Source organism: Acanthaster planci, unplaced genomic scaffold (assembly GCF_054643075.1).
Source record: "Acanthaster planci isolate LZ-2023a unplaced genomic scaffold, COTS_SCS Contig148, whole genome shotgun sequence".
NCBI lineage: Eukaryota > Metazoa > Echinodermata > Asteroidea > Valvatida > Acanthasteridae > Acanthaster > Acanthaster planci.
The window spans coordinates 15,428-42,565 of NW_028257769.1; the positions used below are offsets into that span (position 1 = coordinate 15,428).

The window sequence follows — 27,138 nt, forward strand, 5'->3', positions numbered from 1 at the left end:
AGCTCATTCTCAGCTATCAGTACTCGAAATTTATTTGGACTTGGCCTGTACTCTGTTCTTTGTACTCGAATTTTGCGTGTACTCAAAACGTCAAGTATACTCGGTGCAATTCGAGTACAGCGCTTAATCTATTCCTCTCGAATGCATCGTAGTGCTGGGCATGGCGGCTTAACACATGCTGGGTACAAGGATTGATCTTTAAGGGTGCAGTCCACTAATTTAAGCGAGAATTTCTGGCCAGCTCATAAGCATTAAAAGTCCCCCCCCCACAGTACCTTTTGAAAAGGAGATTGTATGGCCCCCAAAATGGTGAGATTGTGTGAAATTGCCAGAACCCACTCCCTGGGTCTTTGGGCTTTCATCTGAGAGCAGAGTGGCTAAAAAATACTCTTGAAAAATGGTTCCAAGTACCCGAGATCGAGAAAGTTGAGAGTTGTCACTTGAAAAATGGCTGTAAGCAGACTTTGGAAAAATCACTTTTTGGGGGGACTTTTGTTTTGAGTTGATAACTCAAAATGAAATTGGTTAACCCACAGAAAATTGAAAAGAAAGTGAAAGATTATGGACCATACAATAATTTAACGTGTGTTTCAGATGCCTCAGGGATGTTGCATATTCAGTATCGAGTCCCGAAAAATGAAGATTTTACACTGTTTTCAATGGGGCCTGAATTAGTGGACGACACCCTTAAAGTTTTTAGTGTAGTTCCTATGGTGATCCATATGTGCCAGTCGCATTTTTCAACGGGCGTCGCATTTTTCGACGGGCGTCGCTTTTTCGACCGGCGTCGCATTTTTCAACCGGCGTCGCATTTTTCAACGGGCGTCGCATTTTTCAACAGGCGTCGCATTTTTCAACGGGCGTCGCATTTTTCAACTTGCGTCGCCTTCCAATGTGAATAAGCCATTAATCATCAATGGTCAACCTTGGTCCAGCCGGACCTGACGTTGTTGACGTGGATGCTAAAAGTGTGCGTACCGTATTTTTACTGATAATGGAAACGGATAAATTAGCATGTATGCGTCGATTAACTGTATGTAAATAAATTAACAGCCCTTTAATGAACCCGATTACTCGTGGAAGTTCACCTCGCTCAATTTGGTTTCTCACTTCTGCAAGCTTTTTGAGTGAAAAATGTCCCCGTACTGATGATTACTAGTTGCTACAAAAATCAAACCCAGTATAGTAGGCCTATTGTTCACTCTGGTTGGTATGGTATTTGCCATCTTGCAGACATGCTTCCCGAGGGAGCGTTTATCGCAGTACGGTCTATAATTTAAAATGTAACTACTCTTGGCGAAGAAATGTCACGCACCATAACTTAGAGAAATTTTGCTTTTTCTTGGTTGAAAGAAGTTGTCAGTAATACAAAATCACGAAAAGTTTTCCGAAAACACTTTTTGAATCATTAAAATCTGTCTAGAGGAAGCCAAGACTGATCTTATTTTTTTTCAGTACAGTAGTAGAAAGGTATTTCACACTTTGGAAGTTGTTCAGGCAATAGTCCGTGGTTCAGGCATTCCCCCGGTGGAGGCCGTCTGGTCATGGGCTCGAGATCATTCATCTCTCTTTATTTGGAGGGGGGGGGGGCTTGTGTTTATCACTCAACGAAATGAGACTGCATGTGGATGGGTATGGGACGGAGGGGTACCCCCCTTACCTTTCTAATCCGTATGCACACTCCAGACTATTGTTACCTAACACATCCCCCCAGAAGTCTATAAAGAATTTCTGAGATTCCGATTAAACAATGTCCAACACAAAGGCGGAGGTTCTCTCCGTCCAATAACTGGCTTCAAATGGGCTGTGTGGAGGTCAAAGTTAAAATTTATCATCGAAAAATGCGACGCCTGTTGAAACATGCGACGCCGGTCGAAAGTGCGACGCCCGGTCGAAAAATGCAACGGCGGTCGAAAAATGCGACGCCCGTCAAAAAATGCGACGCCGGTTAAAAAATGCGACGCCGGCTAAAAAATGCGACGCCGGATGGCACATATGGAACACCATAACGTTGTGCATGCACGTGACGATGATGCATTTATATGTGTTTCTGTGCAGAGACCATTGCCGAAGTTCGTGAGCACGTGGGCCACAGATATTTCACTTTTCTTGGCCTTTTCAATCATTGAATATGTCGGCGATTTCTGATATAATTAAATGGGGCTATGAAGAATACCGCGAGTTCAGCATCAGTGGGAAAAAGCAACACAGTGTGCAATTTCTGCAAAACAAGAATAACGGAGAAGAGTGGGATGACGTCCATCTTAAACAGCGGGTATTCAGCACAGGTGGTATTTTCCTGCAGCCCCATCGCAGCCGCCTCACGAGCAAGGTGCTCTCCAGTCTTGTTTTCTTGAAGTGTAACTTCAGAAAAACTGATTTCTTTTAGTTTACAAGACGATAGAATGAAGCGTTTTCTGTAATAGGAGACGTTTTTTTTATCATTCCAGTTCAGAGGGCATTATTACTGTTGATATGAAAATAAGGATTCTCAAGTACAAAGTGTTCGGTAGTTATAATTAAACTTGAGGTGCATTCAAAATTCTTTCAAGCCATTTCTTCAACGCTCGTGTTTTTTGTTTTGTGATTCAGTTACAAGATTTTAGTCTAGTCTCAGTCTTGGCATCAGTTATGGTTAAGGCTTGGGTCTCTGTCTTGGTCATTGGGTTTTAACATTAGGTAATATTATAAGGTGACTGGGAAGGTTTCTATTTCAGTACATATCTTTATTTAAGTTTATATTGTCTTGCTTTTTTACTCAGTTTTGATATCTCAGGGTTTCCTTATGTACTTAATTCAATCTTTGGTAAAGGTTTCTGCACAGGTATTCGTAAGCCACATTGATCGTTAAGAAACGGTTAAACTAATAATAGCCAGTTATGCATTGATAATTTCACATGAATAAAAGGTGTGAATATCCACATGGTAATGCAGATTTGTGTTGCAAGGAGACCATGTGCCTGTGTAATTCAGTTTTAATAATTAAGTTATTTGTTACTTGGCTTGGCCCAGTACTTGGCCTTTGATGCAATTGGACTCGTCACCAGTGTACTTGGACTCGGACCAGGATTTAGCCCCTAAAGTACTCAAAGTACTTTGTACTTGGATTTGAGGACTTGACTCCAACATTGTGTCCTGATTATGCCAAATGTTTTTGAAGAGAAATCAAAACAGCAGTGGTTTAAGTTGTGTTAGAACACGACATCAACATAGACAATAGTATTTTTCTAACAAAATCTAACAATTGCTACAAACAATGGCTACATGCACTGTTTGGCATGCACAAGGGTTTATCCACTACAAACACAGGGCGAGGGTTCCCTTCATTTCCTCTGTTTTCTCCGAATGACACAATCTACATTCAGAATTCGCGTCTTGGCATGAACAGAAAAAAAAAACCCTTTTAAGCTTGCTATAGTTGAGCTCTGAAGACGAATGACACTGCATCCAATTTGGATGCTTCCATATTTATTTGAACAGATGAAATCGGAGAAAACATGCTTTCCTTGGAAATGCTCTTTAAACAAACGGAAGTCTTTCCGTTTTTCTAGAAAGAGAAAAACAGTTTTGGTTGCAACACTTTTCCAATGGCAGTCAAAAACCCAAAGGATTTCTATATAGAAGCTACACCGAGCACATTCAGTACTTCTTACGTCCTTTTCAACCACTGGACAGAAATTCTTTTTCATGAAATAATTTGAGGATTTGATGGAGATTACGGGGTTGAGATGAACTCCCAATAATGGGGGGGGGATTTTTCCCCAAGTACCCAGTATTCCTAACATTTAAAGTTGTTTTGTATGTGTAGTTTGATTCATTAAAGACTTTCCAGAACAGGCCCTAATGTGCAAGTACAAAGACTTTATCATCAACAGTGGTAGACACTGAAGGATTTATGAAAATAAATCCCAAGGAGTTGGGCCAAAATGTAAACAACAAACAACTTTTCAGATACTTTTGCACATACAAATTTTTAAAATCCACTGCTTTGTACTTTGGTGAAAAGAAAAAAGGCTTTAACAACATTTGCTGAAATTATGTGAGTTAAGAATGAGTTTAGCACCACAGCACAAACTCTTCCAGAGAATGTCTCACAAAGTACAGTGTATCGGTGTGGTGGGGATCACATTTGCCGTGGAAGTGAAGCATATTTTTGTGCAAGTGGTACATGCAAGTGCTGTGCTAATTTTTAAAAAAACTTGTGGGAACATGTAACGTGGTCTCCTGCGTTCACATACCCCTGCCCAGCCTACATATGCAAATTACAATTTGCTGAAAAGACTTCTGCCCCTTGACCCTCCACAATGCACTGCGGTCCCACCGCCATGTTCGTCCTTTTCTCAGTGCCTTTAATTTACAGACCTGTCTTCATGGCATTTTCAGAGTTTTGAGTTCCGTAACCTTTGGCGTTTGTGAATTGACTTGATTCCTGTGTAGGAATAAAGAGTGTTTTCTGATCAGTTGGTAAGAGTGCTTTTCTTTGTATTTCATACTTTTGTTCTTTTCTGCCCCTTTTTCTGTGCATTATCAACAGGTTTGGGTGTGACCTACTGTTGTAGTAGTGGCTGTGTATTGGCCGTTGAACGGGGCTAGCGGGCAGCCCTTTGTTCTCAATGTGGTGCGTGCGTTCGAAAATAACGCCCAATGCTGTATGGGTCTGGCAGTGGGAGTGGGGCTGGAGGGCTGCCTCGCTCCTTAGTGGTGCGGTTTGCGTTATCCGAAATTAACGGCCGTGACGGGGAGAGGACCCAGTGGAATAAATGGGCTAGGGTTGAGCGAGCAGCTACCACAACACTACCCTTGATCACTGAAGACTACTCCCGGCACCTACTGGTTGGGCTGAGCTGACGTTACCCTCGATTATCATTGACCAAAGCCTAACAAGCTGTTTCTACTCTATGCTACAGGTACTGAGTGTTGCTACTGGCCACATCCCCGAGCGACCCTACCAACTGATGGCCCAGTGGGGCTTGCTGATGTCTGCCCCAGGTCCCTCACCAGCTTCTGCTCACCGGGGTGACGTCCTCTTGGAAACTGGGCCAGTCAACCCCCTCCTAGCGGGCAACAGGTTCCACGGCTGGCTCACCACGCTCCACCGCCTCAACTGCGGGCGAACCTGCGCTACAACACAGCACCCAGCCTCAAGCTACATTGGATGATGCTAGCCCTTTTGGACTGCTACGCCGCTGGGGCTTTTGTCCTCCACACTCCATCTGCAGCTCTATTATGACCTCTGCCCTGCCGATGGGGCACTCCTCCCAGGATACGACCGACCACTCGGGGATCCTCGCCCAGTTGCATCTCCATCTGTCCCGGCTTCCGGCTCCCCTGCACCGGCAAAGACTAATAAGCATAAGGCCATAATGTCTTCTTCGGCTTCTTCTTTCTCATCCAAGGCTGAGAAGAAACGCCGCTCCGATCCGGATCCGCCCCATGGATAGCGACCCTTGAGTCCCTCTTGGAGGCCTTCTCTCGCCCACAACATAGACTCCAAGCCTCAGCCAGCAGCAACAGAGCCTGACCGGGATTCCCTTCTGGCCATTCCTCCTCCCTCACAAGGGGTGCCCTTCGGAGGTTGAAGTTGCCTATGTTCTCCAGCCAGACCAGTTTTTCCAGCGGGATACGGTCCTGGATCGTGGCGACTGGACTCGCTCTGACCACAGTTCGGCTCCTCCCCCTCCTCCTGCGGGCCTTCATCCGCTCTCTTCTGAGGATGAACACATTGACTCTGTCCAGGCTTCAACGTCAAGCTTCAGAGGGTCAAAGCCATGTGGCATTGAATGCTCCCAAAAACCAAACGGCACCCAGGCCAACTGAAAGGGCACCAAGGCCATTTTGAATGTTGTTGACTTTAAGAGACTTTCCTTCAATTTCAACATGGTGTTTAACTTTCAACCTGAAATTTCCATTGTTTCTGTTCACATGCTGAGCAGTGACACTGCCTGAATTGTAAAAAGTAAAAACAAATAATACTGTGCTGGTGCCATTCGATGTTGTCATTACTTTTCATGATGCCATATTTTGAAAGTCATTGTACACGCCTACACAGAATTACTCACAAACTCAAAATACATCCCCTTGAATATCTGAGTCAGTTTCAGATTCATCCTCGTCATTTTCCTGTTGCTTCTCATGTTCTGTGCCACTCTCTTCATCTGACTGGTTGAGTGATCCTGCACCTGGTGACTTGGACTCATCAGATTCGCTCAGCATTTTCAGCTTGCCGCATAGAGGTCCGTTGACCCAGTACCTTTGTGTTGGGTCGACTGGACCTGATACAGCTACTCCACCGTCTGGAAACTGCTGGCTGTGGATCAAACTGTACAGGCTCTGAACCCTCTGGTGAAATACGTAAGAGGGTTTCTGTGATGCTTAGTCCAAGACGTGATCTCCAATCACCCAGAATTCGCTTGATAGCAGAGAACTGCCTTTCCACTCGTGGAGATGCAATTGGGAACACCCAAAGAACCCTGACCACATGCAGAAAGTTGGGGAATTCCTCATGCTTCTGAGTTGGCATTTTGTGCCACAGATCAACTGATCTGAGGTGAATATGGTTTTGTGCAATGTTAAGCTTGATTTTCATCCATTCAGCATTGATACCTTGAAGCTGGCATCCCTGCTTAATCATGACTTCTTTGAAATGGTGGGTCAGATTTTTGACATGTTCATTTCCATATTCATGGAGCGCATTCTTGTCAGAGCTTGGTTGGTAAGTTAGTAGGATCCAGGATATCGGCGGCCACCAAAACTTCATCCTCAACAAAAGATCGCAGTCAAGAGTCAACATTGCTGATAATATCCCTGACGGTAGCTCTGGACATCTTGTTGAATGCTTCCACTATGAAAGTACCCACAGTGAGTTCAAGTCCTCTGAATGTCCATTTGTCATCCCGTTTAACCTCTTCTAGTGCTGCGCTTGTCAGTCTCCCAGGCTTTGTCTTATTCATCTGAAGTGCATCCAATGTTGCTTCAGTGTTAGCTCTCACTTGATAGACAAACTTTTCATTTGACTGAAAGCCAAGGGAAAGCTGAGCCAGGTCATGCAGGATGTCGGCATAGAATGCAAGATTCAACACGAATTTGGCGGACTTCAGTGTCTTGAGGTACCCCTTCAATTTAGCCGTATCTTCTGCTGTTGTGTCCTTTCTCTGATCTGACGCCATGTCCTCGAAAAGCTGAGCCAGGACTGTGTAATCTTTGTCAAGAGATTCAACTGCATTCTTTCTTTGGGTAATCCAACGTGTTCCAGACGCCCTAACAGGTTTGATGACATGAGTCTGAAGTGTCTGAGAGCTTTTGAAATTCTGTCCAATTCTTGGGTGATCTCTTGAAGATATAGTGCATGTCCATCAGCAGCTTGTCTGTCTGTGAAGAAGTAAAAACAATGGAAATGTAATACAGTTACAAATTCTAATCATATTACATTTACGTGTAGGTTATCGCAGATTTTGTAAAGTCTTAAGTTGTCAAACAGAGGCAAAGTGGGCACTATTATTTGTGATACCTGGGTGAAGTATGTGTTGGAAAATGCATCCTTAAGAGCAAGCTCCATGTGATGAGGTACACAGTGGATTCTCACCATCCAAGAGCATGCAGCTTGAGTCAGTGTGGCCAAATCTCCATTGTATTCACCTGTATTCACAGATGCCCCATCTGCTGCTGATGCTGCCAAAGACTGGGTAAGTTCCAACCGGTGTTCATCACACTTATCGACTATTGAACTGTAAATGGCTTCTGCAGTGCTTCCTTTTGACTCTACAATCCTAAAAGGTGAAATAGTAATTGTTGAAGGTCACTTATGCACTCAGTGATATAGCACACAAATATGCATTTGTCAGTGAATGTCTTTGCAAGATGTGTACAAAAGAATCAATCATTGATATGACAATGAATAGTTTACAGTGAGATTTTAAATCTCCATCTCCCACAATACTCACCCAAGCAGTTTGATCTCTGGCCTTCCATCTTTGATGATCTTGACCGAGATCACTTCTTTTTCAGAGAATGACTTATCGGCGCTTCCATTGAAGATGAGGGAAAAATAGAATGGTGTGTGGTTTTCTCCACTGCACTGCCAATTACTGTTCATTTCATCAAGCATGGTACGTCCTGTCTCATCAATAAACATCTTACATGCTTTTCCATTTGCATATGTATCCCAAAGGGCAATACCATGTTTCTTTTCAATTCCCACAAGTGCACTGTACACAGTGAACGGCAGTTCACGTTTTGCAACAACATAGGCCAGGTCAAACAGTTTGCACATCTTCTCATTATTGTTTGCACTCAGTGTTGTAACTGTGTTTTTGACGTTCATCTTTGTTTTGGCTGTTTCAGATTGACCCTGAAGTTTCTCGACTGCTTTCAAGTGGAACTGGAACTTGCGGTGTGAAACGGCTGTGTCTTGTTTTCACATTTGTTGTGCCATATGCATCCATGTCACACTTCAAGTTCAACCTCTGTTTCCTAGTGTTATGTACATTTGAAGCAGAATAGTAGTCTTTGCAAATACGACATCAAACATTGCAAACACAGCTGCCGCCTTCTTTGAAGTCTAACCAGCTGCCAAAGTTCCTGGACTTGACTGTGTCAGACCTTGTCTTCCTGCTCTTTGCACTGGACGAAGCAATGGAAGAGGCATTGGACGAAGCATCTACCAGTATTACAGCTAAACATGTTGTAGTTTAGTTATCAGTTGGAAGTGATTATGGCCTGAAATCAAATAAAATATAAGTGGTCAGCAATCTAAAAGCAGCATTCACTTGAATCATTGAAGTTTTCAAATATCTTGCTGAATTTTTTTTTCTGCCACATGCCTTGCTAGTTATTGAACCCATCCCTTTATCTATTTTCACCCCACCCCTTTTATTGCATGCATTTATCGTAATTCCAATGACTCCCACTTGCTTATTTCGAAAAAAAGTCCTGAGAAAACAAGATTCTTGAACGAAAGTCATTCATAAAGATATTGATTTCCCCACGTGCTTATTCAAAAACGATATCTAGGCCTACCCCTACCTAGTATTATTAGCCTAACCTATAAAAAAAATTCCTGGCCCTCAAGTCCAACATCATATGCCCAACTGAAATTCCACCCTTCAAGTTAAATGTGGTTTTGAAAACAGTTGTTTTATTAAATACCAGATATGAAATAAACACGAATTCCCACCCAAGGGTAAGGCCCCATTTACCATGTGTAGGCAGCACGCCAAATAATTTGGCTTGCATTCCATGCTCTAACTTTAGAAGATGCATGTGACCAGTGTAACGTCAGGCCTTGTTAAAATACCAATCTCGCCTAAACAATGCAATGTATCCAAACGTAGGCACTTGGCTGCTACACCGGCCATTTTGCTTGCAAGATTTTGTTTCAGTCTTTTGTGGGAAGGCATGAAGGGCTGGTAGGATGAAAAAAATTGATGAAATTCACATTAAATACAAAACGACCAACAAAGTTACAAGAGTGTTATTCAGTCGAGTTGGTCACTGGTCAGAAACATTTATTCAATAGTCCGCCGTTGCATCGCGTAAGTGAATTGTCAGTGAAATGGGGAGGGAAAAAATAGACTGCATGGGTCGTATTCCCGTCCGCAATCCCACAAATATTATTGATGCAGTCTCAATATGTGCAATGTACAGAATCCAATCAGTGCACTGCGTGGTAATTCTGTGCTGTGATCTATAACCAGTCTGTATTAAAGTAGTCTGGTGCTACGTTTTTAGCATCACACAACTCAAACAACATTGACATGGTTGCAATACCACAGCTACGGGCGACGAATACAAAATGAAAAACAGTGCTTGTGCGGCCATGCGGCAGGCCGTTGACCCAAAAGATACAGCTGATATGAGAAACGGTAACTTGAAGGTTTCAAATACATCTAAGCCTACTGATCATTGAAAAGGGGCACGTCAGCCAGGAGGCCGAAAGGTATGTGCTTTTTTTAAAGGGCATCACGGCAGTTCACTGGTGCATAGTGGCAGTGGCTGCTGTAAAGATCAAAGCCTGCCTATCGCTGGCCTGACCCAACCCAAGGGCTGCCTTCGCCTTCATTAGCGCGACTTGGTACATGTACATGTTCTCGGTCTTCCATCTTCGGATCCTACGCCTGCAGAGCATTTAAACGTCACCCTTCACACCTTGAGTCAACTGAGCCCATCTTCCCGGAGATCCCACTGGATCGCTCCTGCATTGAAATGATGAATGTCCTCACAAAGGCCAAGTGCTGGCATGCAATGCCGTCCAGGGCTCTGTGCTACTACCGCTTCCCCCAGAAAGATGTCTCTCGCTTCTTGTCAGCTCTGGACATCCCTGATGCTGCTTAGAGACAAGATTTCTTCAGATGCCGGTAAGCGCTTCACTTTCCGATAAGGACAAGGCCAACTTCAAGTCGGTTCTTTGTTGCCTGGAGACGGCTTCTTGCTTCGGCCCCGATGTTCGGCCTTCTTCCTTCCGGAGTATATTGCTCAGGCCTGCAAGGAGGGCTCTCCCGTCTCACCTGACTTTGTGGCCCTTGCCCTGCGTGGGCTCGACAAGGGTCTTAACTCCGTCTTTGAGCAGTTCACCCACATCTCCCTTTTAGCTACTTCCAGCCGCAGGGCTAATGCGGTAGATGCTATGAACATTCCCTACGAGTCGGTCAAGAACAAACTTCTCGATCTGCTGCTTCTTGGGGACGACTTGTTCGCCGGAAGATGTTACTTATGTCCTCGAGTCGGAAGTGAAGCGCATGGAGACCGCCAGGAAAATTTCACTCTGCAGAATCCGCGGCTCCTCCGCTATGGCAGCCACCACCGCCACCAAGACGGCAGCCGGGCCTGACTCCTCCTTCAGACTGTCCCTTTAGCCGTCTGTTTCAGCCAGCAGCTCGCTCATCGAACCCCCGTCCAGCTCCACCCTCGACTGCTTCCAGGAGGTTCCAGCCACGACCCGCCAGCCGTAGGTTCACGCCCTGCGCCCCCAGTCCCTTTGTGGGGCGGCGCCGGTGACTATTCTCCTTCACCTTCAATGGCCACGGCGGCCGTCTGGGCAATTTAATTGGGTTCTGGCGGGAAATCACCGCAGACAGCTGGGTCCTCATCACCATCACCCACGGCTACACCCTCTTTCATGAGCTCCCCATCGTCCGAGATGGTCTGTACCGCTCTACTCCCCCTCCCCACAACAATTCCAGGCATCTGGCTCTGGAGGAGGGATTTCAGAATTACTACGCAAACGAGCCATTATACCAGTACACTCAAGTCATCCACCGATTTCCGTCATTCTTCCTGACACCCAAGAGAGAGCTGGGGAAATGGTGACCAATAATCAACCTGAAGCTGCTCAACAAGTTTATCAGGCCGAAGTGGTCTCGAATGGAGACCCTGAACATGGTCTTGTGCTCTATACCAGTTCTGTGTTGGGTCACCTGCGAAATGCATATCTTCATATCCCAATACATGACCGGGACCGCAAATTCCTTCGTTTCGAATATTGAGGCCAGATCTACGAGTTTCGGGCTCTTCCTTTCGGCCTGTCCACTTCTCCAGGGTTTTCACCCGGGTTGCCAAGACACTCACCACTCAACTGCGACAGCGCGACTCGCTCATCTTTCCATATCTAGACGACTGGCTGATCATCAGCCATTCCCCAACGAGACCAGGGCTTCCACCTCCCTCACTCTCGACATCTCTCACATAAGAAAACTCCAACATGCACCCAAAGATTTTAATTGTGTCCGATTGTACAATGTGACCTATTCTATATCGACTGGCGTGATTTGATTCACAATAATCCGATGGGTATTCTGACAATTACCACAGCCTGAACAAAATACCGTTGCGTAAGACGGGAAGGCGTTTTCCCACTTCGCGAACGCCTTCTCTGAATGCCAGAGTTACATCTACGGGGAATGACAAGCAATTGATTGGCTACAACTTTTGGACGATTCCATTACCTTCGGGGTAGATTGATATATACTCGGAATAAAAACAATCAACGGAACACAGTAAAAACATAATCGGAAAAACACAACATTCAATTCATGCACTGGTTGCACTGTAACAACGGTACGTCTAGGGTTTCTCATCAACTACATCAAGTCCAATCTCAACCCATCACAGAGGCCAGTTTACATTGGTGCAGTGCGCGACCTCCGCAAAGGTATTGTGACTCCAACACCAGAGCGCATCCTCAACCTGTGTCAGTGCGTCTTCCAGTTTCTAACGGCTGAGGCTCCTCGGGTGTTAGCCTGGCTCTGTCTGCTTGGCTTAATGGCCAGCCTGGTCGACCTTGTCCCATGGTGTCGACTACGGATGCGGCCACTTCAACTACATCTCCTTTCTCAGTACCATCCCAAGAGCAACCCAATTACTACCCCGGTATCTCTTCCACCCAACATATGCAATCACCTTCGTTGGTGGACCGTCACCGAGTGTCTTGTCAGCCGGCCTGCCTTTCATCCCTCCAGGCCTGGACGTGACTGTGATGACAGATGTGTCGCTGTTCAGATGGGGAGCCTCTCTGCCTCCACTCCATGCCTCCGGGGTCAGGGACTCCGCCTGTCGGGACAAGCACTTCAGCATGTTGGAACTTCAAGCGGTGTTCAACGCTCTTTGCCACTTTCATCAACACTTAGTAGGTCGTTCCGTTTAAATCCAGAGTGACAACTCCTCAGTGGTGGCGTACATCAATCATCGGGGCTGCACTCGCTCTCCCCAACTCTGCACCCTTGCGTGACAGCTCTTCATGTGGACTATCAACCAAGGCATCACCCTCCAAGCCGTCCACATTGTGGGAACCAGCAACAAAACATGGCTGACACACTGTTGGGGTGCCATCAGACCGACAGAGTGGACTCTTTATCCAAATTGTGGTCAGCCAGATCTTCGCGGAGATCGAGCGTCCTCACATCAATCTCTTCGCATCTGCCGACAATGCCCATTTCCTGACGTTCTGTTCCAGGTTTCCTCACCCGCAGGCAATGGGTGACGACGCCCTACAGATTGACTGGTCGGGCCCTTTGGTGTACACCTTTTCTCCAATTGCCCTCATCACACGGGTCCTGTCCACGATAGAATGGGAGCCATGTCGAATCCTCATCGCCCCGTTCTGGCCTCTCCAACCATGGTTCCAAGACTGACAAAACTCCTGGTACGCCGTTAATCCTTCTGGTTTACATCCTCCATCAGCCCAAGTCGGGGATCCTCCACCCAGCCCAAGTCGGGGATCTTCCACCCAGCATTGGAGGATCTTCACTTGACGTGCTGGATGTTGTCAACGATCCTTCATAGCGTTGGGCCCTTCTGCAGACGCTGCGTCCATGGCGGCCCGGGGTCGACGACTGTCCACTCGCAAGATTTACAACAATCGACTACATCATTTTACTAGATGGTGCGACAACCACAATGTTTCTCCAAATGAAGCTCCTGTGAGATCTATCGCAGACTTCCTCATGTACTGTTCCACTGGGGCCTCCAGTTTTCCACTATCTGCAACTATCAGGTTGGCCTTGGCGGCTGTACACTCGGGTTTCAGCGATAGATCGACTGTCTCTGACAATGCTGTGATCCACCATCTTCTTCGAGGAATGTTTGTTGAGTGCCCCCATGTCAAAGGCCTCGTCTCATCCTGGGATCTCGGAAATGTGTAGAAGCCCAACAAGAACATGTAGAGCGTTCTTGCTGGGCCCCCCTTCGAACCGTTAGCTGACGCGTCTGACGTCCATCTCATCATCAAGCTGGCGTTCCTCCTAGCGGTCGTTGCATCGAGACGGGGTTGCGAGCTACATGCCATATCAATTGCCAAATGGCCACATCCACTGGGAGTCTCACAGGGTTCGTTTCATCCCATCCATCAGGTTTCTGACTAAAAACCAGACGCCTACCTTCTGACCTCCCAACATATTTGTTCCTAATATAACTTCACTTACGGGAGACGACACTGACAAGAAATGGTGCCTTGTCTGGACTCTCAAGTGGTATCTTGCCAGAACGAAATGTCGTCGGGAATCTGATTCTCAACTTTTCGTCAAACCCTTTCACCCAACATCTAAAGACACTATCGCCCGTTGAACGGTCTCGGCTATTATCTTCACTAATCAAGACTGGCCAGCTCAGCATGATGGGATGACTCACGCTTATGTCAGGGCCCATAATATTCGGGCCGCTTCTACATCCTGGTCATACTTCAGAGGGGTTCCTCTAGCTGAAATCTGCCAGGCGGCTTGTTGGAAGTATCCTTCCACCTTCACTGAATGCTACCTAAGGATGTCCTTCAGAGTGAAACAGCCCATGGCAGACCGACCCTGCGCTCGGCAGTCCAGGCAACATCTAGCACTGCTCCGGGCCAGGGGACTGATAGTTAGCCTTAGTAGGTTCGCCGGGTGAGTGTCCACTTCCACAACGCCCGCCTTATGTTCTCCTAGTTATTATACTCCCATGGCCGACCCACCTCCAGGGTACGGTGCCACTTTGCATATGTAGGCTGGGCAGGGGTATGTGAACACAGGAGACTCCTTCCCCACGTGGAGTGGGTCGGGTCTCCTAGTGATACTTGCCCCTGCCCACCCGCTCCTGCCTGTCCTTCCCAACTTTGTGACCTTTAAGCTCTTGTGACCTTACCACTTCCAAAAGAGGGATGAACATGGGGGCGGGACCGTAGTGCATTGTGAAGGGTCAAGGGGCAGAATACATAGTCAAGTCTTTTCAGCGAATTGTAATAGGCCCATGGAAAATTGCATATGTAGGCTGGGCAGCGTAAGTATCACTAGGAGACCCGACGGACTCCACGTGGGGAAGGAATTGCATTCTTGCAGCAATATACTTGTACAATGTATTTGTGGAAGTCTATTCCTATCCAAAGCCTCTAACCATCCAGGCTTGAATGACCAATCCTAGTTCTAATCTCGGCAACATGAACCAGCAGGTGGACTTGAACCTCCAACCTTCCAGTCTTGAGTGACCAATCCTAGTAGCTCTCGAAGGGGTTTGCATGGTGGAATACGATAGGATAGAGGGTTTGCGGATACACCATGTGAAAAATATCTCTTTTGAGTAGATGTGGTTCTGAAAAGAACCGGTTACCCGACGTTCAGACAGCGAGTGCTCTGTCCGTCTTCAGGACTGATGCGATCCAACTGTGCTGTTGCTGGTATATGCCTGTGGGTGATCACTTAGGCGTGGGAATTGGGATCCAAGCCTATCTGGGTACTGGGGCATGAAGGCCTGAACTGTGTTGAGGGCTGCTGTGGCTGCTCACTGGTGCGTGTCAGTTGGTGTTGGAAGTGCTGGAGAGAGTGCCAGGTATAGGGGACCCATGTGGCACTGAAGGCTGGGAGTCTGTGGGTGTAGGGGACCCTTTGGACAGGAGGGGGGTGCCAAATATCACTAATGTAGCCGATGTCTTGGAGGACCGTCTTGTTCTTGAAGATTTCATGGCCTTGCGGATTTGTCGGGGGTTACATTGCTCGATGCTGGCGATGAGTTCATGGCCACTTGATAGAATGGTCTGTTTCATGTGAATGTTTAACAATGGATGACTTCTCGTAGTTTCCTCGTCGCCCATGGGCTCGTTGTTCGTTGAGTCTAGTGGTTAGATCCCTGCCTGTCTCTCCGATGTAACCATCCAGGCTTGAGTAACCAATCAGGCTCGAGTGACCAATCCTAGCTCTAGTCTCAGCAACATCCATCCGCAGGTGAATTGAGCCCCTATCCATCCAGACTTGAGTGACCAATCCTAGCTCTAGTCCCCAGTAACATGAACTAGCAGGTGGACTTGAGCCTCTAACCATCCCAGGCCTGAGTAACCAATGCTAGCTCTAAGCACTTTCATGGAGAGATCAAGAGATCAGAGTTGTTCTTTCAGAGTTTAACTTGAAAAACACTTGCAATTAATTTGGAACTTTGAGCTAAAATGTTTTGTGTGTCTTCAGTTATTTGCAAACGTCATGAACATGATGGCTTGAAATTGCCAAGGATTTAGCAAATTGGATTTTTCTTGAATTCCTTTCAGTGTTGTGGTTGTCGTGGCTTTTCATGGAGATGCAGTTACCTGGCTGAAGGAGCATAGGTGAGCCATGATTGATTCTTTTAACCACTTCCTGCTGGGCGACCCGTTTTTGAGTACATAGGCTTTATATGCAGAGCTGGGGAGCCCGGAACTGGGACAAAAGAGTTGGGCCTTATAACAAAAGACCGTGCTCAGCACAAAAGATTGAGCTGCTGGGCATTACCAACATTTTTTTGCTCTCAATAGTGGAGATAATCCAACCTTGTTTTAAAACAGTATACCACGGTTTGAGGCATTCAGAGCAAGCGGATTACCACCGGGGACAAAAGCGCTCCACCACCGCAGCGATGAGCCACACAGCACTGCTGCACGCTAATCTGGCCCCTATTGAAAAGAGGTCAGCAGTGCACTATGCCCGTTTCGGGAACAAAAGAATCTTATGTAACACCGCACAATCTGGGCTCTTTTTCCCAAGGCAGCAGGCCTGGCTGAAATATTCAGGAGTCAATGAAGGTTCCTGTCAGCTTTAGAGTAGTGCCCAAAGAGTCCTTCATTTGGATATAAACAGCCATTAAATGAAAAGATGAATTTTTACAGAATTGTGAAAACGAAAAAATCTTAAAAAGGACCCAGCATCTTGTCTTGCTCAAGAAAAATCCACCCGGCAGCAAGAGGTTAAAAACATCAGAAATTTTTATGCCAGCCTGTCCATGCATTTTATGATATTGCGAATGAAGAATAATAGCTTCTCATGTTTCCAAGGTACAGTCCATCATTTGTCTGATCCTTTATGCATTGTGTTCCTTTTGAGGCAAAACAATTACTCAAAATCCGTTCTCCACATTAACTCAAATGCAGCTATGCAATATCACACACTGATACCAACGAATTACTGACATGCGGCTTTGTCCGTCTGAAGGCTTGTGCATTTTCATCGACAATTTTTCCAAAAATGTGTCTTCAGATGCATTGTCTGAAATCGCCTTCTTTCATTGTTTCCTTCAAAATGACAGCTTACCAGAAAGAGTAATTTCACAGGGAGTTAGTTCCATTGCCATTAGTCAACCAAGAACATGTATGTCTTTCAACACGATTTATTTCATCAGTTACTTTTTGGGCTAACTGCAAATGATGGACTGTACCTTTAACACTCCACCCGTAGCCAGGCAGAAGTTTTCATGCACATATATAACTTTTCTCTATTATGTGCCCACTTGGCTTTGTTCACAAGATGGCCATTTTGGATTGTGTTCCCTGAATCCACTTCATTATCATTCACTCTAAAATCAGACGGATCCTGATTATTCTGGTTAAGTTGCAGGTATAACCTCCTTTTTTCTCTCATTTATAAAATCAAGGTGACTTTACTTTGATTAATTGAGGCCAATTAAGATAAAATGCTCATAGTACATGCATGATATAACATATAATATGATTTGCATAAGAATGGACATTGGTTGATGTTACAGTATCTCCAAGGGTTCTCGTGATTTATAGGTTAAGTCTTCAAATAAGACAGTTGAAAAGTCAGCACAAATCAACTTAAAGAAACCTGAAGCTTTGCATTGAAACTTGAAAAGATGAATGGCCCAAAGCAAGATTCGTTATGGCTGTATTTTTTTGAGAGTAAAGAAGGAATGTCAGGTAAGGAGACAGAAAACCAAGGAAATCAGAAATTAGACTAAAATGCCACTGTGCAGAACGGCAGATGATAAACTTACATGCAGCTTCCATGGCGATCCTTTTCTATACAGTGGTCTGTTTTAAGGAGTGTTTTGGAATAAATTAGCACATTTAATTCGAGAACAAAATGTTTTGGACATACGAGTCACAAAAATTTTTTAAAAATCTGCTTTACATGATAAATCTGACCTTGTCGCTAAAAAGGATGATTTTTAACAACAAATTTTGTTGTTATCCATATTGCCATGAATCTTGCTCTTTATTTCAAGTGATTTCATGTAACATAATGCCCTAAAGAGACTCTTGCCATTTTTCTCATCTATGCAGGTGAAAGAACATCAGTGAGCCAAGCAGGGTGAAGTGGTTCCTGTCTACTGTGGTCCTTGGAGGGGCGTCACTTCACAAGATTGGCCAGTGCAAATAGGGTGCTCCTGAGCATAAAGATTATATTTCCCCCCCCCCATAAAAAAGTGTCCAGCATTGTCTTAAACACAGTAAAAAGTGGTTTCAGGCTTGCGTTGAAGATATTTTAGTCAAACGAAGAAGGAAAATTTTTGCAAGACAGCTTTGGTATCCGTAGTGTCCCTAGAAAAAGAAGTAATCTTATTTTAAGGCTGCAGGGGATCTTTCTGAGAAACCATTCTGCAACTTTACACTCTTCAATGTTTGAAAAGTCTTTTCTCTTGGTTGAATGCATTGAAAATTACCCATGCTTTCCTGGACAACTGAAGGCATTATTTCTGTGATGTCCGGGGAAGACATACAATTGTAGGGCCCCTCCGAAAGCTGAGAGAAAGTTTTAGGAAATTCCCCCCCCCCAAAAAAATATAGTCTTTCCCCGTATGTTTGCCTCATGCACTTTCCCTGTGCTCTTGTGGCTAGCACATGCTCACTTTTAGCCTGTACAGTTGGTCAGCTGGGCAGTGACCCAGTTGCCATGGTCACTTCCTTCTGATTGGCTAAGGCACCCAGCAGGAAATGGAACTTCACCCTCTTTGTTCACCTTGGCGGTCTCAAGCATTCCTTGATGAGCAGCCAGTGATTAAAGACGCTGTCCAGTTTTGCAACAATTACTGATGTTTGCATAACTTTGCTCATTTTCAGGTATGTTCATTTCCTTTCACTATACATGTATCTCATATTTTAGACTTAGTTGTATTTACGTAATTGTAGGATTGATACTGTTTTGTCTTTCTTGAACCCAGTGATTTCAGTTAAAATTTGGCTTAAAAGAAAGCAAAGCAACTAGAGAAATGTTTAACTTTGATTTGTGTTTTCTGAAACTTCCCAAATGATAGTTTCACGGGAAACAGGAAAAACAAGGATTTGGGTTCCAGTTTTGGAAAGTTTGAGGAAGTTTATTTAAGTTTCCAGTAGGAGATGCCAGATGTTGATTGAGTTTATATAACCTTAGAAAAGTGACAGGTTTTGAAGTGCCAAACCATGTGAAAACTAGTAGGGCCAAGAACACACATTTTTCTTGTGCATATTTAATAGGATTGACTTCACTCTTATTTTGGTTCACTTACTTGCGCAACTCAGCCCGGTGAAAAGACACAGTATAGTTTAAGGATCTAAATGAGTATTTGACAATTGTGCTCTTGCCATACTTCTATGCATGTATGAAAATTTTGTGTATTATGTTTCTTTCGTCCATTAGTTAGAGTTTCATTTCTTTGGGATTGAATGTACTATTTAGACCTTCTGAATGGTTATAAGTTTGAGTGATAATTTGTTAGTGCGAAAGAAGGTGTTGATTACATGATGAAAGATTCCTTGATGAGCAGCCAGTGATTAAAGACGCTGTCCAGTTTTGCAACAATTACTGATGTTTGCATAACTTTGCTCATTTTCAGATTTCCTTTCCACCAACCCCTCGGGGCTGGCTTACACATTGTACTTGTACATGTTACTCTGTGCTAGTTTGTGTGCAAACAGGTGTAACATTGAGGCTTTCTTCTGTGATGACATCATAGTTTTGCTGATGAATATTGAAATAACATTAGCATAAAACCCAAAAGGCAGTAAATTACCCTTCGAAATAGTGAAAGAAAAGCCACAAAATAAGATCACAGAGATGCATATTGAAGATTTGTATTCAAACAAATTGATTGCAGCTACCCTTGAAGTTGGTTTCAAATTCCAATTCATTAAAAAAAAACTCACAAGTATTTTGCATTCTGTGCATTAGATAGACTGATTTGTGCACTCAAAGTTGTAGTTTCAAAGTATCTGTGAAATTGTTTATGACAGCACAAAAATCATAATTATGCCTTTTTTACTTTCATATAAGTGGGGGATTGTATATAACTCTTTAATTCTTGAGTAAGATAGATAAAAAATGCAGGGTATTTCTCAGACATTTCAATTTTTTTAAATTGTTTTTTTCTCCAAAATGCAGAAGCAGGCATTGTAAATTCCAAGTCACAAGGAGCTTGAACAAGAGGCTTGTTTCTACAAGATTTTCTCAAAGATGGCCCTGTTTGAAAGCAAGAGGACCTGAAATTTTTATCCTAGCAGAATCTTTCTCAAAGTTAAAAGTTACTTTTCCACTGAATGATTTTTGGGACAGAGACATATATATAATATCAAAATGAATATTTTGAAGCAGTTGGTATAGAAATGCTTATACTTACTTGATTGAGGCATGAATTTATATCAAACTGAAATACATCAAAGTCGGTATTTAGCAATCCATGTCTACCCTCATTGGTATGCTGTCTCTGCTGTGTTTGCATATTCAAACTTTGCTGATTTAAATATATGCAGATTAGTTGTGCCCTCTGACCTTTTTTGAAGTTGCGCAATCCTAACCTTTAAATATAAGTTCCGAAATCTTATTTATCAAGAAGCAATTGGCCTGGTGGTTAGCTAGCTGGCTGCCAGGCCAGGGGATCCCGGTTCAAATCCCGGGGTCCCCGGAAAAGGAGGTTTTTTTTTTTTTTTTTTTTTTTTACTAAGTTTTTTAACAAAATTGTGCATGCCCACCTGGAATTGAACCTAGGTCCTTGTGCATAGCAGTTAGTGTCCTTAACCGCTATGCCACGGCACTTTCTTGAAGAAATGTGCTCGTTTCTAAATGTTAAACCTTCCATTGTTTGGACTTAGAATATTTTTCGGCCAAACTGTGTACTGGAGATGGGTAAGGGTGGCAGTCTTAGGGGCTGGAAGTCTGAGAGCTGAGAGGAAGGGTAGAGTGGATGGCTGAGGGCTTGGGACTATCAGTATTAGAGCTCTAAGGATCCCATAGGGTTGAAGGACATAGCTTCTAATAGTGTTCCATATTGCTAGTGGGTTTATTTTAGCCCTTGTAAGACTGAGACTTAAGGCTCTTAGAGGGAACTTTATATAAGAAGCTTGGAAGATGTTTAAGACTGGCAGGGCTTAGGCTGCAATGTAAAATATAAAGATGGAAAACAGATGTAACTCTGGCAGTGTAAAATGGTTGAGATTGGGAGAATGGGCCAAGTGGCAAAGTACTACATTTTCACAAACAGAATTAAAACAGTTCTGTAAGTTTAAACATTTATTTCATAAAAAACACAAGTATAATTGAAATGGTTCTGATACATAGTAAAGTAAAGTTTGATAAATATACCTGGAAAAGGCATATTTTCACAGCAAGCTAATATTTATAAACCAAACAAATTTCTGATTCAGAATTTTGGTGAAAATGAAAATAGGAAAGGCTAATAATGAAAGGACTTCCATTAGGAAAATTCAAAGGCATGTAGAACCTTTTCCATGGGATGACAAAAAACTTGTTACAATGAGGTTTGGAATGGTCACTGAGTGAGCTAGACAGTGTTCATGGGTACAGAACTGGTATTTTGTCTGAACGAGAAAAGGGGAGATGTGAAATGTGCAATAAATTGGTCACTTTTTAAAAGCAGGCAACATAGTTGTAAAATTTCTAGTGCCCTAGACTGCAGTCTTCCCAAATCGTACAAATTCATTGGACCAGTGCTAAAAGGTCATTACAGCAAAAATAAAATTTTGGAAAATACTTTCTCGGTCTTACTTTGAGCATGAAGGGAATGTTGTATTGAAACAGACAACATTTATTTCACTTTTATTTATTAAACTAGTTTTCTGGGGCCAATATATTTAATTTCAACAAATATTCTTGCCCAATTTCATGTTAAAAAAAGTATTTTTCAATAAGGACCTTTTAATGGAATTTCAGTAAGGACCTTTTAGCACTGACACAGTTTTTGAAGTGTAGCATTGTGATACCGTTATGTGTTTATTTTTTGGGGGGAGTCAAGTTGGCACGGCGATAATTTTCCTCACCTTCCACCTCAGCAACTCAGAATCAAATCTTGTCCGGGTTTTCAGTCCCTACTTGATTTCTTGAATATTTATTTGGGGTTTTCTTCCCACGTCGTAACACGATCCCCATTTCACATCCAAAAAATTGTAATGCGTATTGTCACATGGACCGTAGTTGATAATGACCCATTGAAGATCATCCCATAGAGTTTACTTGTACATGTACATGGCTGCCATTAATAGTTTATTATTAATTGATACATGTATTCATTTCATGCACATTCAGTGCTTATTACAGGATGATTATGAGTGGCAATGAAGAGGAAAATAAATCTTCAGTTTTTAGAGGTTGTGAGCCTTGGACTCAAACCCGGGCTGCTGAGGTGGAAGATAAGGAAAGAGCTGCTATGCAAATCTGACTCCCAAAAAGTGAATTCCAAGCAAGAAATATGCAATAGAAAAATCAGAATAAATGTATCATGATCAAATTATTTGGAATGGTTGTTGAAACGTAATCTGACTAAGTATTTACTTTAAATAGGAAAATATCCTTTTCAGTCATGAATTTGGATGAAAGTATTATGGGAAGAGTTCCATACACTGACATTGCTCATTTCTGCCCTCAGTGGAAATATAAGTCAGCCACCAGGAAGCAATACAGTCCTAAAAATTCAAATTTAGCAGGGAAAATATTGAAGCATTTACTGCTTAGAATTTCCTGGCCCAGTATAGCGGGTGTCAAGTGATGTCCATGTCCATGGAACTCTTTCCCACTAATATACATATGCACATAGACACTATCATATGGTGGCAGGGGCGTAAATCTGGGGGGGGGGGGAATGCAGTCAAACGTCACTTGTAAGAGGTCTTTCAGAGTTAGCAGGTTAACTTGTTATAACAGGAGCCTTGCATTATCAGGAATGAAAAACAATGAAGAACAAAGAGATTAGGACCTCAAACAAACAGAATGTGGTATTTACAATGTTCCTATTAACAGGGTCCGAATTATGTGCCCCGCCCCCTGGCACTTTTTGATCAGGGGAGGGGCTGATGATTGGATCATCTCCTACTTAGAATTTTTTGGCAGTGACAAAAATGCAGATTCTGAGGTAGATGTATGTTTCAAACTCCCCAACAGTCAAAATGTATTCAGTAGTACTCAAATGGCAGATAACATTCAGTTTTGATGTAAGTTTAATGGCTGCAGGGTGTACATTGATCATATCATGAACAGCGCCCCCTAGTGTTCCATAGCATCCATGAACTCCCCAACCTTGAGTCCATGATTCATATTGCTCAATCCCTAACACAGATTTACAAGTGTACACACCACAGATATATGAACGCACATACCGCCAGATCACATTCCAAACTAACTGATGTTTGGTGATCAGTGTGGTGCCCGACTAAAATCAAAACTATACGTACAGGGAACTTACACACAGTTGAAGAATTCCAGCCAATGGAAAATTGTCTGAAGCCATTTTTTGATTGCAAAAAATCCTAATAAATGTGGCCTACATGTATGTACAGTCAAAACAATGCAATTGCAACACTTAAAAAGCAGAGATAACAGTGCCAACTTAGAGCAACAAAGTTAAAGTACTTTGGAAGCACATATGTGACCAGCTCCACAAAAATGGGTATAAGGGGACATTTTTCCAAAATAAATTACAGACACATTTGAATTGGTCACATTATAGGTTTTAATTTGGTGTAGGCTTGACCCCTGTGGCATTTTGTTATCTGTAGATATAGTGGTTTTTGCATAATCATGTCATACACGTTAACAGAATTGCTTTCAGGAAGTGGAAAAAGAAATCAGCCAAGAAGGAAGTCTTTTAATGCCCACAGCAACAGTTAGGTTTCTGGTATGAATTGTGAAAGTATTGATGTAATAGACGCCAAGAAACCAAGAAGTAAAAAATCACCCTTTCCACATACAAACTCCCTTAGTGTGAAAAAGCACAGTGTCCCTTAATACCCTTTTTGGCAAGGTGGGTCACATATGTACACAAATAAAGGCACTATACGTGCATTGTGAGTAACGCATGTGCACTAAACACGCTACCTTCCATCGTTTTGCCAATTGTTTGCCCATACTTTTTAAAATCACAGATATACATGCGAGACTGATGGTCTGTGCATTTATATGTGTCTGTGGTGTACATTGTACATCATGAATAGCGCCCCCTAGTGTCCTTTGATGCCAAGCATATTCTCCCCTGGTCCCCAGCACAGATTTACTTCACTGCGAGGCAGAAGCAAGGAACTGCAGTCTTTTCCTTGCCTGTGTGAACCACTGCTTGATATCCTGACGTGGAAACTTTTCCTCAGCGACAGAGGCGAGGACTTCCTCTCCTTTACACGAATCATCTCAGGGGAAGTCCTGTAGGATCTCGCCCTCCGCTCCATCTTGTTTCTTTCCTTGGTGAAGGAGGCGAGGGCACTCTTTTCATCAGCACCATAGTCTGGTTTCTCCTAGGGCATGTGCATAGCTTTCATACGAGGTCTGGGGAAGGAATCAATCACAAAAGAATTAGCTCAGGTATCGCAGAAACAGACGTTTATGGAAAAAAATCCTCTTTTATGGATGGGTATGAGGCCCGAGCAGGTCCAAGAGGGCGCAGTTTTCCTTGCAAAGCAGGCTCCTTAGGTGGAAACTGCACTTTGCTGGTTTACAAACAAATATGAAATGCACGTAACAATTGCATTGCTACCAACAAAATGAGCACTTCCTACCAACATGGCTCTTTTCAGCCAATGAGGGGGTGCTTCTGCTCAATTTGGATAGGTCTAAGTTCACCAATAGAATCTCTGTCCTTCTGTATTGAAATGGCCACATCTTTATCAATACGTCAAGGAGGAAACACTTCCTCAATCTGACTCAATAAATTTCTGTTGGATTCTAAGTAATAAAGGAACAGTCCATCATTTGCAGTTATCCGAAAATTAACTGACAAAATTACTGTTGAAAAGCATACTTGGTTAAAGATGGTCAAGGGACTATGAACTCCCTGTGAAATCAGTCGTTCTAGCAAGCTGTCATTATGAAGAAATAATGAAAGAAGGTTGTTTCCAAAGAAGCATATCCAAGCATTGTGACATGACACATGCGTTACTCAATGTATAATTCGTTGGTTCAGTGCATGACATCTTACAGCTTCACTTGATTGGATGTAAGAATGTGTCCGGGCCGTTGAATGCAGGTGCAATCTAACACGTCACTCAGCAAACCGTGATCCTAGAATGTTGTCTTTCTTGGTAGATACACTCTTTTCACTGAGCTGAAACTTCAGGTTTGATCTAAGGCACCCTTTAGATTTTTGAGTAAATTTCTTCCCTCAAAGGAACATAATCCACAAAGGATCGGACCAATGATGGACTGTACCTTCAAATGTAGGGTCTTCCCCAAATTGTTGATCCTTTTCTGTGATGTTTCTATTGTTAACTGGTTAAAAGCCGACATAAATCACATGCCACTCTAACCTGCTGCCATTCACGATGTAAGGCCTGCGTCTTCAACATTGCAGATATCATTGCTGGTCAGTCCAGTCGCACCATGGTGCAGGATAAGTTAGTCAGCCTCAACGTAGGCAGCTATGGCAGGGGCACGGAGGTCTGCCCAAATCTAAACACAGGAAAAAATTACCAAAAATGTCAAGTCAAGTTGACCTTTTACTTTTTTATTTAAATCAAAAGGTTATGAGTGAAGGTTTCAACTGAAGGGCAGATCTAGAACTATTTCTTTTTTTGGGGGGGGGGCTGGACAACTTTTTGAAACTTGTAGGTTCATTTACACATTTTGCTACATTTTGGGGCTTTCAACATACTTCTGGAAGGAAGAGAACTGAAATTAAGCCCCTATCGAATTCCTTTCAGTCATTGTATTTCCCTTTTGGACGGGAAACGAAGCCCCAATGCCCCCCACCCCTGGATTCACCCTCGCACCCGTTGGTTTCAGATTATATTTACAATTACTGCTAAATCTAGAAAACCATACAGCACTTTACAATGCAGGGAGTATAATGAAAGAAGACAACTTCATTGTCACTTACCGATACGTAAGCCAGATGATGTTTACGTTACTTACATAGTATGGGCATTCCTTTGTTTTCGTACAGTTAAGGCAACCCTTTCACTTAAAAGCTGTGTTAGAACATGTGGAGTCTCCTGCATTCACATACCCCAGCCCGGCCTACATATGCCTACAATTCGCTGAAAAGACTTGATTATGGATACTGCCCCTTGACCCTCCACAATGCACTGCGATCCCACCGCCATGTTCGTCCTTCTTTTCTCAGTGCCTATAGTTTACAGATGTGTCTTTATGGCATTTTCAGAGTTTTGAGTTCCGTAACCTTTCACGTTTGTGAATTGACTCTGCATGTGTAGGCAGGGTAGGGGTATGTGAACGCAGGAGACTCCTCCCCCCCATTAAGTGTGGGTTGGGTCTCCTTGTGATACTTCCCCTGCCCAGCCGCTCCTGCCCATCCTTCCCCACTTTGGCTCCGGTTGTTTTTACCGCTTCGAAAAGAAGGATGAACATGGCGGCGGGACCGCAGTGCATTGTGGAGGGTCAAGGGGCAGTATGCATAATCAAGTCTTTTCAGCGAATTGTAATAGGCACATGGGAAATTTGCATATATAGGCTGGGCAGAGGTAAGTATCACTAGAGACCCGACCCACTCCACGTGGGGAGGAGTTTTCGCCAAAGGACTGAAAGTTGCAAGGGTTAACCTTGCATTTTAAAACTACTCCGGTCCAACTTTGATTATCTCCCGACTGCCCAATGTCTTTTGAAGAGAAATAAAAACAGCAGTGGTTTAAGCTGTGTTAGAAGCCGACATCGAGATAGACAATGGTATAACACATTCTGTAGTTTTCATCTCAAAATCTTATTCAGGATATTAAACCTTACATTGTTACAATACTCCTAGAATCATGTGAAGCAAAAATATCAAGTGCTACGGTGCAGACGAACAAGTTTTTGAAATTGGTAAACGTTGATCACAGTGTTGTACGAATGTTCTTACACCAATCCGTCTTCCAATGAAGCTCGTCACTAGAAATTCGGGAATAACTACCATTCTAGAGAAGTGAGTCAGCCAGACATTTTGATAAAATTTGGAAGTCCTGACATACCAACCTGTAAAAATACAGTTTGAAAACCACAGTGTAGTGAATGTCAA

At 43.5% G+C, this 27,138-nt stretch overlaps 1 protein-coding gene across 5 annotated transcripts; it reads left to right on the forward strand.

Annotated features, from left to right (window-relative positions):
* The first annotated feature begins 1,861 nt into the window (after positions 1–1,861).
* On the forward strand, positions 1,862–18,133 carry LOC110986295 (uncharacterized). 5 transcript variants are annotated; one of them, XR_002599119.2, is made up of 4 exons: positions 1,862–4,464; positions 4,908–6,547; positions 15,995–16,051; positions 18,002–18,133. XR_002599119.2 is itself a non-coding variant. In XM_087132228.1 (4 exons), the coding sequence occupies exons 1-2, from the start codon at positions 2,132–2,134 to the stop codon at positions 5,157–5,159; spliced, it is 453 nt and encodes a 150-aa protein (XP_086988354.1). In that variant the 5' UTR covers positions 1,862–2,131; the 3' UTR covers positions 5,160–6,547; positions 15,995–16,051; positions 18,002–18,133. The 5 variants fall into 5 exon arrangements, 3 of the variants coding, with proteins under 3 accessions (XP_086988354.1, XP_086988356.1, XP_086988355.1); XM_087132228.1 differs by having other exon boundaries at positions 1,862–2,332; XM_087132230.1 differs by lacking the exons at positions 15,995–16,051; positions 18,002–18,133 and adding exons at positions 8,005–8,105; positions 8,341–8,731 and having other exon boundaries at positions 1,862–2,332; positions 4,908–7,682.
* Positions 18,134–27,138: the final 9,005 nt, after the last annotated feature.

Coding starts and splice junctions, on each gene's coding strand:
- LOC110986295 (XM_087132228.1), top strand. CDS start 2,132: ATGTCGGCGATTTCTGATATAATTAAATGGGGCTATGAAGAATACCGC. Junction 2,333..4,907: donor GCAGCCGCCTCACGAGCAAG/GTGCTCTCCAGT, acceptor TCTATGCTACAG/GTACTGAGTGTTGCTACTGG.